The sequence below is a fragment of the Phalacrocorax carbo genome, chromosome 1, assembly GCF_963921805.1.
Source record: "Phalacrocorax carbo chromosome 1, bPhaCar2.1, whole genome shotgun sequence".
Taxonomy (NCBI): Eukaryota; Metazoa; Chordata; class Aves; order Suliformes; family Phalacrocoracidae; genus Phalacrocorax; species Phalacrocorax carbo.
In genome coordinates this window covers 184,100,551-184,114,662 of record NC_087513.1, presented here as the reverse complement: position 1 = coordinate 184,114,662, position 14,112 = coordinate 184,100,551, and the positions used below count along the sequence as shown (strand labels likewise).

The 14,112-nt window shown below is 37.5% G+C and overlaps 1 protein-coding gene across 2 annotated transcripts in view; it reads left to right on the top strand.

Moving 5' to 3' along the window:
* Positions 1-14,112, top strand: part of VWA8 (von Willebrand factor A domain containing 8) — a 195,603-nt gene that overhangs the window by 59,353 nt on the left and 122,138 nt on the right. The window contains exons 15-18 of one of the 2 annotated variants that reach the window (XM_064440807.1): positions 7,960-8,128; positions 8,478-8,555; positions 11,842-11,957; positions 12,921-13,027. In XM_064440807.1, coding sequence (XP_064296877.1) covers positions 7,960-8,128; positions 8,478-8,555; positions 11,842-11,957; positions 12,921-13,027 — 470 coding nt within the window. Of the gene's footprint in view, positions 1-7,959; positions 8,129-8,474; positions 8,556-11,841; positions 11,958-12,920; positions 13,028-14,112 lie in introns of both variants that reach the window. The other variant, XM_064440806.1, reaches the window with a different exon arrangement.

Sequence of the window (14,112 nt, the reverse complement as noted above, 5' to 3'; positions counted from 1 at the left end):
TAATATATAAGGAGCTAAACATACTGGGATTTTTAAATGGCTCTAACCTCTGAAAAAACAGTAGAAGTTTTATGTCAGATGTCTGTGTTCATATTTACACAGCAGGGTGTGCATGTGCCCAGACTTTGAAGACAACTTATCGGTTATAGTAGGGATGCATTCATGATGTGCCACCCCGTTTCTTTCAGTTGTCTGGCTGAATACAATTTTTTTGATCTCCTTTGTAGTCCACCCTTTAGAAAGGCTGTTTTTTTCTTTTACTGCCTGGTTGTTTTGTTATTTCTAGTTCCCTTTTGATCCAAAACACTGTGTTTGGTTTTTTTGGGGGGCTTTGTTTGTTTGTTTGTTTTTAAAATCCCAACAACAAAACAACCCAAACTTCATTTTAAGTCTTCCATAGTATTTATTTTGATTTTTTTTTTTTTAAAGGTATGGTGTAATCTAAACCTACTTGTTGCAAATGGTATCCATGCTACTGAGGCCATACACCCAGCTAGATGGGCATTTCCAGCATTTTCTTTATTTGAGTGTAGAACTATGTATCAGGGAAGTGTTCTGTTTGTTAGGATTTTAAGCCCAGACTTTGAAAAGAAGCAAAAAGGCTCGAAGGATCCATTTTGGATGGTATCCCAACTTTGCATGGACTTTGTACTTGAAAATACATCTTGTCATTGTGTGAGTCTTCTCAATGCTCCATGTTCATGGTCCTGTCCAAGGTGCTTTCAGGCAGAATGGCAGTGGCTGTGCTGTTTGCTTACTGCAAGGTACCCTGTAGCTCATGCCACTATACTCCAGAAACTAGACTATTCGTCACACATTCATCTTCAGTACTTGCCCCTCTTCCCGGATCAAATCTCTCTCACAGGAATAGTGCTTTACATCTGGAATCTCTGTCTCCCTGTTTGTTCTAACTGTGGCTGTTTTGGCAGTGGACTTCCTTATAACCTTCATTATCTGTTAGACCATGAGAACTGTCCAAGCTGTCTTCTTCAGTGGCTATTCTGTAGACCCATCTCTTCTTACTGTGACACCTCTGTACACACTTTCCCTTCAGTGTCATTGAGTAACATTTTGGTTCTGCTGTTCAGTGCTAGCTGTACATTGCTTTTGGCTACCTTGGAGGCTACTTTGGAGGCTCCAAAAGTCTTTTTTGGCTTTCCTCAGAAGACTGTCCCCCTTTCCTTCAGATCACCACATACTGCTTTTACTTATCCACCTTAATGTTTTGCAACATAGTGTATTGTGAATTGCTAAGTTCTAAATTATCTGTTTGACTGACAGTGAGCTTTTGCCCTCTAATCCATAAATGAGGTGTGTGTGTTGTCTTAAACAGGAGTGTATTTCTGATTAGTACTTGGTCTTAAAAACAAACAAGCAGAAACCCCGCTGTGTAGGCATTCTTGCATCTGGAAGCTGAGTGTGACCATTTAGCACCATCTTGGATACAGATGAAAATCCTTGGTACCATATTAGCTGAAGTCCACAGTCCCACCTTCTCCTAGGTGAAGTGTTCAATCTGGCCTTTGTTCAACTTCCTGCTGTACTGACTTACTCAAAAGAAGCCAGGGAAAAGTAATGCAAACATGTATACACTTTTTTTTTTTTTTTGTCTGTGGGCTTCTTTGGCATCAGTGAACCACTCCTCTGTACAGGGGGCACTGTTCTCGTTAGCCCTTGAGGAACTGAAGGTTTTCCAGGACCTCATCCTGGTTTTGGTCCCTTACGTATTCTGAAAACATCATTACCTTTCACTGGCTCAAGGATACAATGTCAATAGTTGCTCGTTGATTCCAGGACTGCATTCCTCCCTGCTACTCGTCCTTTTGAGCAGCAGTTACCTGTCACTGTAAGCTGCAATACCTTCCAGTGTTGTAGAAAGGCTGTGCAGAATTAGCCCTTCTCTCCAGACGCCTTCTCATCGAATGATATCTAGGCTACTGACAGCTGATTTAATGACAAACTAGGAAAACACAATGGTGCTGACTGTACCTCATTTGCCTGCAAAATATTGCCTTGTGGAGATGTTATGTAGAATGTATTGTACCTTGAATTTATTAGCAGATTGGCTGGGCAAATTCTTACTTCTGAATCGCGGCTGGGAGATGCTTTCTGTACTGATGAGAAATATCGCCCCTCTCGCTGTGGATCAGTGGCTGTGGCTGGTGGCCTTAGCTGTATTTCTATGTTAGACGAAAAGAGAGCTTTACTAATCCTGATTTACTGGGTTTGTCTAAAGTAATTTTGGTACAGTTGCTCTTTGCCAGGCCTGCAGAATATACGCTGTCATTCCCAGTTCTGCTGGGACTGAATCTGGGATATTTGATGAGTGACACATTAAGACTACTGTTAATTTTACAGTAAGGGAGTTCCCTATGGAAAGTGGCTTCAAATTTTGTTTGAGTCAGGAGATTATTCTGACTTTTTTTCCTAAATCCCACTCATTCAACCTCTGTTCCCGTATGTATATTGGGAATCAATATGGTACATAGAATACATATTAAGTTACAAAAGTACCTTTTTATTTTAATATTCACCTTTTTATTATCAACCTGATCTCATGTACTAACATAGTTCTTCTGAGAAACAGAGGAAGAGGTAAAAACAAACTTAAAATCACATCAGTGCATGGCAGTTTTCAGTGTCGAAGCGGTCAGGCAGGACATAAAAGAAGTAGCTGAAAATAGTCATAAACAGAGGAGATATAAGATCAAGAGAAAAAGGAGTATTTCTGAAAGAGCAGGTTTTGAAAGAAAGAAGCCAAGAGCTTCATTAGGATATCATTAGAATAGGAGACGACAAGGCCATCTTCAGGGTTTCAGAAAAAAGCAATAGCTGGAGGCTGGAAGGCAGCTGTGATAGAGCAGAACTGATACCTTTCTGCCAGATGTCAGAGAAACTGAGAACATGGAGTACGTACTTTTTCCCCCACCAATTTGGGTCAGCTTTGCTGTGCATGAGTGTTCTTGATTACAGTGATTATTTGTAGTAGAGTTTGCAGTTTGTCTTCTGTGCTACTTCTAATCATTCATAAATACAAAATAACTCACTGTTACTCTCTGTTCCCTTAATCTAAGACTCACTGCTGAGGTGGCCAGATGCTGTTGTAAGTTACATAAATACAGATATTTCTTTCATAATGGAAAAGAACCACTGATAATGCTTTTCAGTAGACTACTTGGACTCATTACTTTATGAATGGAATTTTAAATCAGAATTTTCATTTCAAACTCTCTTAGAGAAAAGGAGTACTATTCCTAAACAACGACCCAAAACTTCTGTAAACAATATTTTAGTATGTGTTTGTAAAAGAATTTGACACACCTAAAGATTTTTCCCATTTCTAAGAAGAGAAGAATTTGAGGTATTAATGGAGAAGTTTTAGGGCATCCCTTCTTCAGACAAGCAAGACACATTTTGTACTAAGCTATATGAAAATACTTGATAGTAAAAAAAAATTAATATTTTTTTGCCATTTTAGTGCCTTTAATTTTTAGTGTGTTGATAGTAATAATACTCATATATGTAGTAGAATAGAAAGGAGATTACTGCACAATCTGTCACTTGATTTCCAACCCTGATAAGTCAAGAGGGTTTTTTTTAAATAAAGGGATGGTATTTCAGATTACACTACAGTCTAAAGAAATCACGTGCCTCTGTATATGAATGTAAACGGTATTACAGTAGAGAATGTGATTGTGCTTAAACCATGGCAGTATTATTAGCACTGCTGGACAAAAGTATTTTTTGGTTTTCAGGTAATTTTTAAGTTTTGCAGGTTAAAACACTATTATTCATAAATTATATTTTTGGACACTTCATTTAAAAGTTTTATTAGCTCCTACAAAGGTAATAAAATATTTTCTTATTTGAAATTATGTTAGTGTCATTGAGTTATGAGTTCACTATTATTTTATTGCATTTCTACATCTGTCATGTCTACTAGCATTTTTCTGAGAAGGGCTTCAGACTGGTGGGTGCAATAGCTCTGTCAGGACTGAACAAGTGCAAGCAGTACTTTTGCCTGTGTGAGATTTTGAGATACTCCTTGGCCTGCTGAAAGCCTATAAGCTACAAGATAACTAGTAGTGGGCACAGAGTACTTTTTTTCTCTGTTCTTTCTTGTACCAGTTTGGCTGTAGGGTTAAGTTAGAAAGCAGTCACAGTAAGATGACATTCACTCATTTGAGGTAACTAAGTATTCTTGTTTACGAGTTTGAGGAGGGGAAAAATAAAGCTGCCCTTGAGAAAGTGACAGATGGTCCTTAAAGATCTTTTACATAGATGGAAATTATAGCTGCTGATTCCTTATTCGTTTAATGATTGTATGATTCATTTTCCTGAAGAGGTTCAGAGATTAAGAGAAAGAGACACTGTGCGTATCCAAGATTTCTGCCTGTACAAGATGAGCAGCGAAGTATTGGTTTGTATTATGATGCAGTATTTTAATCTGTTTGGGTGTATATCCACCCCACAACACGCGCACACACGCAGAGAGGTGATAAGTCGTTGGTGTGGTGAGCAGAAAGGCAGCTGTTATAGGAAAATCTAGACGTAGGTATGTAATAGGATTGTGCAAAAGCTCAAAGAAGTCACTCATAATGCATGGGTGGTTTTAATGCCCTGCAGACGGTGGATTATTTTCCATGTGATTAGATTGAAAGGGAACATGCAGTAGATGAGACAAATATAAAATGTGGCAGGGAGCAAATTTAGCAAGCAATAAAAGTTTTCAATTGCTTAAATGTTCAAGATTTTACTTCATTTTTTTTTGTTGTGGGTTTGCTTTTCCAGTTCAGCGAATTTCAGATAAAGTAAACTGTTTATTTTATACTGTGGTGAAATTTAAGAAAAATGGCAAGAAAACAACAATAGGTCATTGTGGTCCTAGTATTATAACAATTCCTAACTCATAAAATTTGCTAGAAAATGAGATTTATTAGATCATGTCACAGGAAGAGATGACCAAAAATAGTTCGGTTTTGCAAGGTGGCATTAGGAATGCCATTCTACCTTTTTATTTTTTTCTTTTCTCTTTTTAGGAGAAATTTCAATTGCACAGACCATGTGTCAATAACAAGAAAATATTTCCCTAAAATGAGCTTGAACAGACTGTGTTCTGATTTTCCTCTCAAGAGCAGTGGCAGTAATCCTTGTTTGGAATTAAACACTGATGTCAAAAGGACACACATATTCTTAGGAAGCTGTGCTACCTGTGCTGTCAGTAAACATTTAATAGGGAGAAGGATAGAGACTCTTTGTATCAATCAACTAGCACCAAATCTTCCCACTGTGTTTGAGGCTTATTAATTTAAAAGGTGTCAATTTTTTAACAAGATACTCTTTTGCAGCTTTCATCTGCAAAGAACACAAGATGTGAAAGATTTCTCTTTTATGAAATATAGCTCCGTGTAGGAGTTCTGTATTATATTCCTTCAGAGACTTGATCTGTAATACGATGGTAAAACTTTGAAGCTCTTTTGTTGCACTGTTGGAAGCTGGGAACTTTCAGAGCATTGCAGGATTGAGTAATTTGTGGCATTTGTTTTAATAATACACTTAGCTTGACATTTTCAACATTGCAAACATCAGTCCAAACAATAGGCTTTTGAAGTAGCCAAGTAGTTTTATCCATGTTTACAAACTGGAAACCTACAGCAGTGATGTTGTGATATGTCCAAGTCTAAAGAGTACGTCAGTGACTTTAACTGATATCACCAAGTTAGCTTGCTCTGACTCTGCATCTCCTGTCCTCACTACTTTTCCACGTACCCTCCCTGGCTGTCCCCACCATGCCCTTTGAGTTAGGCGGTGACGTGGAGGTAGTACAAATGCATTCCCTTTACTAGGGAAAGCTGACTGCTTCTTGTGTTTTCTTATGGTATTGCAGAGGGACAGAATTGCTCCTCTGAATTTGGTGGATTTCTGGAGGAGTGTTGTTTTCTTCTTATTAATGGCAGGGAGAGGGGTGTGATTCTAGAAGAATATGTATTTATCCTATCTAGGAAATGTTTTCTTCTATAATAAGGTTGGCTAATGTTCCCTGACCTTCTTTTATGCTTAGTGACAGTGACATTCCCATTGGTTCCTCTTTCATGTGATGTTTTCAGACATCTATTTCTATTTTTATCAATCAGGGAGTAGCTTCTAGGCTTATGACTTTCAGCTGAGACTACCTCATGCCACCCCCTGTGTTTGCTTTGATACAAGAGACTGCTATAAGTGCTCTCTGTCACAGGTTTATTGTTGTGACAAACAAATGCGGCAACTATGCAGTAGATTTGTTAATTTATGTTTAATGGTCATAGTTTGTCTTCACATTTTCTTGCTTATGCCATCATTTCCCCACCCCACCCCCCCACCCCACCCCCAGTTTAACCAGGAATAATGCTTGCCTCCAAGTGTTCTGATTTCAAATGTAGTAATTTATTCAGAAAACTACATGATAACAGGCATATCTAGCAATATAAGCTGTCTAATTAAATTCCACTTGATTTTTCCAAATTAATGTCTCCTATTTTAATAAGAGTAATGTGAAATTAATTGTTGAAAACAGGCCCTCCTTGTACCATTTGACTGGCTTTTGTGTCTGAATTGTTACTTTCTGTTATTTTTGCTGCTTCTAGAGGTCATGCAATAGTGCTGATTGATGAGTACCAATGAATTCCCAGTCTGGAGAGATGATAATACTACATAGATAAGGGAGACAAAAGATAATGAAGCAGGCAAAGATGCCAAAAACCAAGGCAGTGGTCTTCTACTTCCCTAACACATGCGTCTAGAAGTTGAATATTTAAGTCTGTGTTGATCACAGTAAGCTCCCATTATCTTCAGTGGAATCAAATAGGCAGGTGTCTAAGAGACTGTTAGTCACCAAATCCTGAACTCGGGGACACTGACTGAAGCTAGCAGGTCAGTTCCACAAAGATTTAAAAGATAACAATAATAAAAGCACCTTTTACAACCATGAACAGTGCATGTGTTACCACAGGAAGTTGAGGAGGCAGACAGGATGAAGTTCAGAAAGGGGTTGGACAAGTTTGTGAGTAAACAGACATTAACGCAAATAGAGATAGACCTTCCAATGTCTTTGAAGATATGATTGTGGGTGCTGGGAGAATATGAGGGGTCAGACTACTGGTAGTGGCTAGACTTATATGCTTTCCCCAAGGAGTATCTCCAGCTGTCGTAACTAGAGACAGGCCATGTAGCGAGGTGGGTAGGTTGAAGGACACAGCAGGGCGTTTCTTAAGTTCTTGTAAGTCATAATCTGCTGTTGGAGGGACCTGTCTCCCCATGCTGACTCTAAAATTAGCCAAGGGTGAGCTGACTGGTTTAGTCTTTGAAGTATAACTTTCAGGAATATTAATGAAGTTAGGCATATTAATCCCACCCAAGAATCTAGGTGATTTTCCAAGGGCCACAAAAAGCGTCAGTAAAGGGCATGTTCCTCAACTGTTGTTAAATCCAGCTCTTCATGGTATCTAGGCCAACCTCTACAATGTCATCCTTTCTGTCAGCTGAATCGAGTAAAAGTTACTCATTACTGCAGCTCCAATAGATCTTGTTCTCTCCCTGATTTGCCTGTGAGACATTCTGCTTCAGGTAAAGCACTTATAAAGGTCCGTCAGATGAGTGAGTAGTATCAATTTCAGACATACAACACAGCGGACTGTAGCTTGGTTGCTGGTATTGTTCATCTTGAGGCATGCAGATCCTGCTGCAGATGAGATGATGAGGCTTGGGTACCCTTCTGATCATTAAAATATTGTACATTTATAAAATTGGAAGTCACATTATGCAGTCTTTGCCTTTTTTTAATAAAGTTGCATTGCAAATTATGTGAATAGACTGTGATATGATTCTGTACAATAATTCTTTTTTTCTTCTTCTATTGTAAAAATTAAATTTTATATTCACTGCTTAAGTCAGTAATGTATTTTTAAACTCTCTTTTTCACAGGTCTATCTTTCCAATCCATCCTTCTTTTAGAATTGTGGTCTTAGCAGAACCTCCTGTCATTGGAAGTAGTAGCCAACAATGGCTGGGTCCAGAGTTTCTGACGCTGTTTCTTTTTCATAATGTTCGATCTTTAAGCAAGAGTGAAGAAATTAAGGTTATTAAAGAAATGGTAAGTACGTTCACTATTTTAGGCACTTATTGACTATTGCTTACTGAACATGATCATTTACTACATAAAAAACATTTTGCTATTTCAGTGTAGTATAAATGAGTCTACATTTTCAAAGCTTATCAAAGCAGCATACCTGCCTGTCTTTTAATGGTATTGATATAAATTTGCATTCTTATTGTGATATTAAATGATGCCATAATAGAAAAATGCTCTTTGTCAAAACCGTATTCCTTTTTGGTTGACATAAAGCAACTGCAGCAACTGTGCGCTTGTTGAATCTGGGTATAGCTGTATATGGAACTTGCATATCTTGCAGTAAGATTAATTCTGTTTTTCTTTCAAGCAGATTCCAAATGTACCCAGTGCTGCTGTAGAGCAGTTGTTGTCATTAACACACAAGCTTCGTGAGACAAATGATGCTACAGTAAGCCTTTTAATTATTTTTATTTTATTTTATTTATTTATTTATTTTAAATCTACTTTCTCTGACTGTGACTGTTTAACAAAAGCTAGGTGAAACATGCTAAGCTATAGGGTTATTTCAAAGGCTGCCTGATTGGAAAATCAGCCCCAGAAAATTATTGCTGGCAATTACTGCACTGTATACTGTAAACCTTTTTGATTTATGATGTACATTTTTAGAATCTGCATAAGTAAAGCTGTTAGGAAATTGCCCGAATCCCAGAGAAGTCAGGCAGAACAGTACACGTGGTGGTGGTTGTAGGTACATGGCTCACAGTGAAACATGCTTGACGTGCCCTTTTGAATAGGTATGGATATACTCATGTGTATCCAAATATTTTTTATTTCTTCACTTTAGTAATTGGAATGTCGATAGCTGAAATCATTGGGGCTTTTTGGTTAATGGGAACTACATAGCCATTATAAAATAGCAAAGGCTCAGAAAAGGAAAACTCCAGAACTCCTGGCTGTGTTACTGCTACAGGCTATTCTATTAAAGAAGTCTTCTCAAGAAAAATAAATTCTGCTGACATAGTAACCACGAAATTCTTTAAAAAGATACAGTCAAATCGTGGTGAAAAGAAAAAGAAATTATTGCTATGGCAACTAAAGCACTGGATGTTTTTAATGTAACTAAAATGTAAAACATTTTTAGTAGAATCCAGCAGTTTAACTGGTATACAAATGTAATCCATTCTCCTTAGTCTTCTTGATTTTCACATAGTAACAGTTTTTATAGTATTACTATTTAAGAAGCTGAGAGAGGCTGTTATGGTCTTCTGAGCTTAAAAAAGTAAGTCAAATGGTTGACTTCCAGGTACACCTTTGGGTCAGTGTTGTAATTATTTAGCTTCCTACATCTAATGTGTAAATTTATTGGTTTTGACATACTTAGAGACATACCATGCCCGAATGGAGCCAAAAATCCTTTCCAAATATGTGGATGCCTATAGCATTGCGAAGTATCTAAATGAGAAGTATGTGATGTTGGATGAGAAGCGATTCACAGTATGGATCAAGGGAGGATTATTGTAGATGAGCAGTGACATGAGGCATGTTGGGAATAGCACACCTGTGCGGAGAATTGAAATGTGTGCCTTAGGTATATCACGCTATTTATAGAGTTGCCTAAGTAAGTAAGCCTCTGCCAGAGATTATCCTGAAATATTAACCATTGTTTAAAGTGATTTTGTTAACAATAGAAGAATACCTGTAGAGTATTCAGCCTGTGGGCGTTGTCTGCGTCATTGTAATTGTTTGCTTGATTTACAATAGAATCTAGAGACCACAATCAAGATCCTGTTGAATTAGATACCTCACAGATAAATACTATGAAGACTGTCACTAACCCAATTTTGAGTTTACAGTTGTTCAATAGAAAATAAAAAAAGAAAAAAAAAAGGCAGGTAGGAGAAAAGTGGAAATTGTGTTCCCAAAACTTTTAACTGCCAGTTGCAAATATTCAGAAGGTGTGATACAGCTTTTTCTCTGTGGTCCTGTCCTCTGCGCTTATTTATTTCAGTGCAGGATCTGATGCCGTATATTATTTAGACTTTAGAATGCCCATGTCCTTAGAGACTGGACTTATCAAGGTGGCACAATGTATGCAATACATTACCCCAGTCACTAAGCCTAGCTGCTCTTCTCCATCAGTGCAGTCCCATGGGTTGTGACCTAGGAGGATTGCTTACCTACCAAAACTTACTCTGTTTGGGAACCTTTCAGCTGTTTTAAGATAATTTTGCAAAGAGAATTTAATCTCCAAAGGCAGTGAGAGTTCTGGCTAGTGAGCAGGGATAACAAGGATACAGCACTCACCCCTCTCCCTTGTCCATGCTTCACACGTGGCTGAGTAAGTCTTGAAATAACGCTTGAAATGCTATCATTTGCATCACAGCGTCCATAATGCTGGGTGGTAAACTATGAAGTCTCAGAAGATGCTTCACAGTCTTCCATCAATGAAAGCACAAAGAGCAGGAGTAGTAATCTTTGCTGTTAGCCCAGCCTAAATCATTCTTGCTCATTGCTAGGAGCTATGCCAAAAAGTATGATCCTTTGCTTTCTCAGCATTCGAGAAGTTTTATACAATTTCATAGAACTGAATTTTTTTTTTTTAATATTAATGCCTGTTTGTCAAAACTGCAGTTTTCCAGGGGAAAGAATTGGTGTTAAGACATTTCTGATGCTCAGAAATTAAGGAGGGGGTGCGGGGGGGAAATGCTCTGCAATTCATGAAGTGTTGCTTTTCTCTATTTTTTTTTTCCCTGGATGGCAAATTTCAGGGTTTTTTTCCAATTGAAATAGCATAATATGTTAACATAATTGTAATGCAGTTAGAAATCATTTATATGAACCAAACCAAAATGTTTTTAAATTACCTAATTAAAATATTTCACTTGACCCAGGGAAAGCATGGCGTGACTTATCAGATTGCTCTCATTGTTGTGTGTTTCCTGCTAAAATAAGGAACCTATTTGTATTAGATACCTTCATCCGGTAGATATAATTATAGAATGATTTCTTTCTCAGTCTTTATATCTGTCTTGAAATACATGGTCACTTGTTTGGGGTTTTTGTTTGTTTGTTTAAATTTTGCTGTATTTGTTTGAGGTCTGCCTTCCCAGGCGTTGGATCATTTTCATAGGTCTTTGCTGAATCATGTCCAGTTTTTAGCATTTATTTTAACATGTGGACAACAGAAAAGGACACAGTGTTCCAGTAATGGCCCGCCCAGAAGGCGTGTGCAGAGGTGATACAATCTCCTTACTGCTGCCCAGTGTTGTCTTGTTTATACATCCAAGAATCCTGCCAGACCCTTTTGCCAGAGCATTACATGTGGAGCTCATATTCCATCTGTGAAGAGCAGATGAGATTTTAGGACACTGATCCTTCTGCAGTGGCTAACCTCCTTGCTATTGTTAGTATTGTTTAGCGTTAGGTTTTATATAGCAAATAAAATTTAGTTATCAACACACTTTTCTTCCTGTTCCTTATCAAGTGAAATCGTAAGACTAATCTTCTGACATCATGATTTCCATGGCAGTGAATTACTGCAACAAGTACAGAATTACAAGCTTGCAGATTAAAAAGTACAAGCTGCTGTAGGAGGTAGAAAGCACCTATGAATTAGGAGAAAAGTTGAAATAATTCTTTTTTGATTACTTTTTTTCTCCTGACTTGTTTGGTTTAGATCCCTGAGATCCAGTCCCAGAGATCAAATAATTAAACTACCTTGTGTTTTTTGACAGGCACAGTCACTGGCTTCGTCTTTGTCTACTCGACAACTATTGCGAATTTGTCGTCGATTGTCACAATATCCAGATGAAAGCCTTTACTATGCTGTTAATAAAGCCTGCCTTTCCAGGTAGAAGTGCTAGTTTTGGTAGAAGTTCAAGAGCTTCTTGGTCAGTTGCTAACATGCAAGATAGCTTTTAATATGTTTTACTAGATAATACAATTGTTCTCTTGCTCTGTAAAGTGTGTCATTGCTTTAGAAGTATTTCTGTGGTATTCTGAAACCTAGGAGGTAAGTAGAAATGACTCTGTAGTCTTTTTAATCTTTGTGAAGATGTTTGATTACGTTATATGTTAGGTCACCATTATCAGTATTACTTCACTGTCTCAAAACACTCAAAGCAGGGTTATATTAAAGTCTAGTATGACTAGACGTTTGGTGGAGGCTTAGTTTCACTTCTAAAAGCTCTATCTAGAAAAGTGATGAATATCTAGGGGTTTTTTTGGTTGTTTGGGTTTTGGTTTTTGGTGGGGATTTTATCTGTGGGTTTTTGTTTTTGTTTTCGGGGTGTTTTTTTTTTGTTTTGGTTTGTTTTTCCAAAAGAAAGGAAATTGTAATTTTCAAGAGGTTTGGAAAACTGAAAGGGCCTAGTTCTGGACGCCTCAGAGCTCACTCTTTCTCTTTGGAACTTGGGGCCCAAGTGAACTAAGTCAAGAGAAAAGGTATTTCCAAAAAAACATTGTTCCTATTGTAGCTCTTACTGGCAGTGAAATGAGGACATTACATACTTCTAGTCCTAATCCAGTCCTAATCCATCCTACATTACAACTCTGTTACAATATTCAATAACACTGAAGCCTTTTAAAATGTGCACACAACCACAAATGTAGTTCATTGCCTATGGAAGAAGCTCAGTTTCTGTCCTTAGGGATAAGTGGAATGTTGAAGACTATTTGAGTGAGAACGGAATAGATTTTCAGGGTTTGGAGGTCCAAGTGAAACTTCATACTGATTTTAGATTACAGAAAATACTGAAAACATTTTTTAAAAAAACATTATAATACAATGTCCCTATTATTTTTCTTCATTTAGGTTTTTACCAAACCTTGCCAGATCAGCTTTACATAAAAATCTGCAGGATTCTCGTATTGAGACAAGTTCAGATGACATGAAGAAACTGGAGGAAAAGGATTATACATGTAAGCTTCTGCCATCTTTTGTCCTGCTCTTCATGAACATTACTCAGACGGTTGAGCATATAAAGGTGTATTAATTATCTTCAAAATTAAATGTATTTTGCCTCAGTTATATCCCTTTGACTTTGTTCTATCAGAATGCAGTGCTGCTTTCAATATGTTGATACTTCTGTATTGTCTGCTGTATTCCCAGCTCATGGAATTTTGTTCTCCATCTTGTTTAAGCGTTTCCCAGTCCGTAAGATCCATGGCCTCATGGCCTCAGGCTTTCTTGGACTGCTCCCTCCCCCCCTGCACTGAAAATTACTCTTCTGTACAGTTACAGCCTTGGTTTGATCTTAATATTTCTCTGCTCTGTTTACCATAGCTTCTTTCTCTCCACTGTTAAATTCAACCTTTTCCTCACTGAGAATCTTGTAAAAGTCTTGGGTTATGTTTTCCTTTCATTCTGGCACACACTTCTTTGTTAGTTTCCCTTCTTTTTATTCTCTTTAAATTGCTGTGGTTGTTATGTGTCACTTTTATCGAGCAGGTCTTTGTTTCTTTACCTCATCCAGCTTGACTCATTTGTAGTAGCCTTCAGTGCTACACATATATTTCTGCTTCTGCCATTGTTCTCACTTCTGCTTTCTCATTCCTGCATGACCCCTGGGCTTCGTGCTAGCTATATATCTTTTCATATCTTCTGTCAGGCACACTTTGAGCAATTTGCCATTATCCATTCACTAAACTTTTCCTTTACTTCACCAGTGTTGCGTCTGCTGTCATTCTTCTCTTTGTTTATTCTCAGTTTTGTGATGTATTTGACTTCTGTATTTTTACTGTTACACCTTTGCAGTAGAAAACACCTCTTTGGTTTTAATTAATACAGATTATCTTTCTGTATATTTTATTTATGTGTGTGCATATAAAAAAATATATATGTAAGTACAGATATAGTAATGTGTCTATTATATACAGTATAATATATATGTAGAATCATTGACTCATTAAGGTTGGAAAAGACCTCTAGGATCATCAAATCCATCTTGTCAACCCAACACCACCATGCCTCCTAAACCATGTCCCAAAGTGCCATGTCCAGTGAT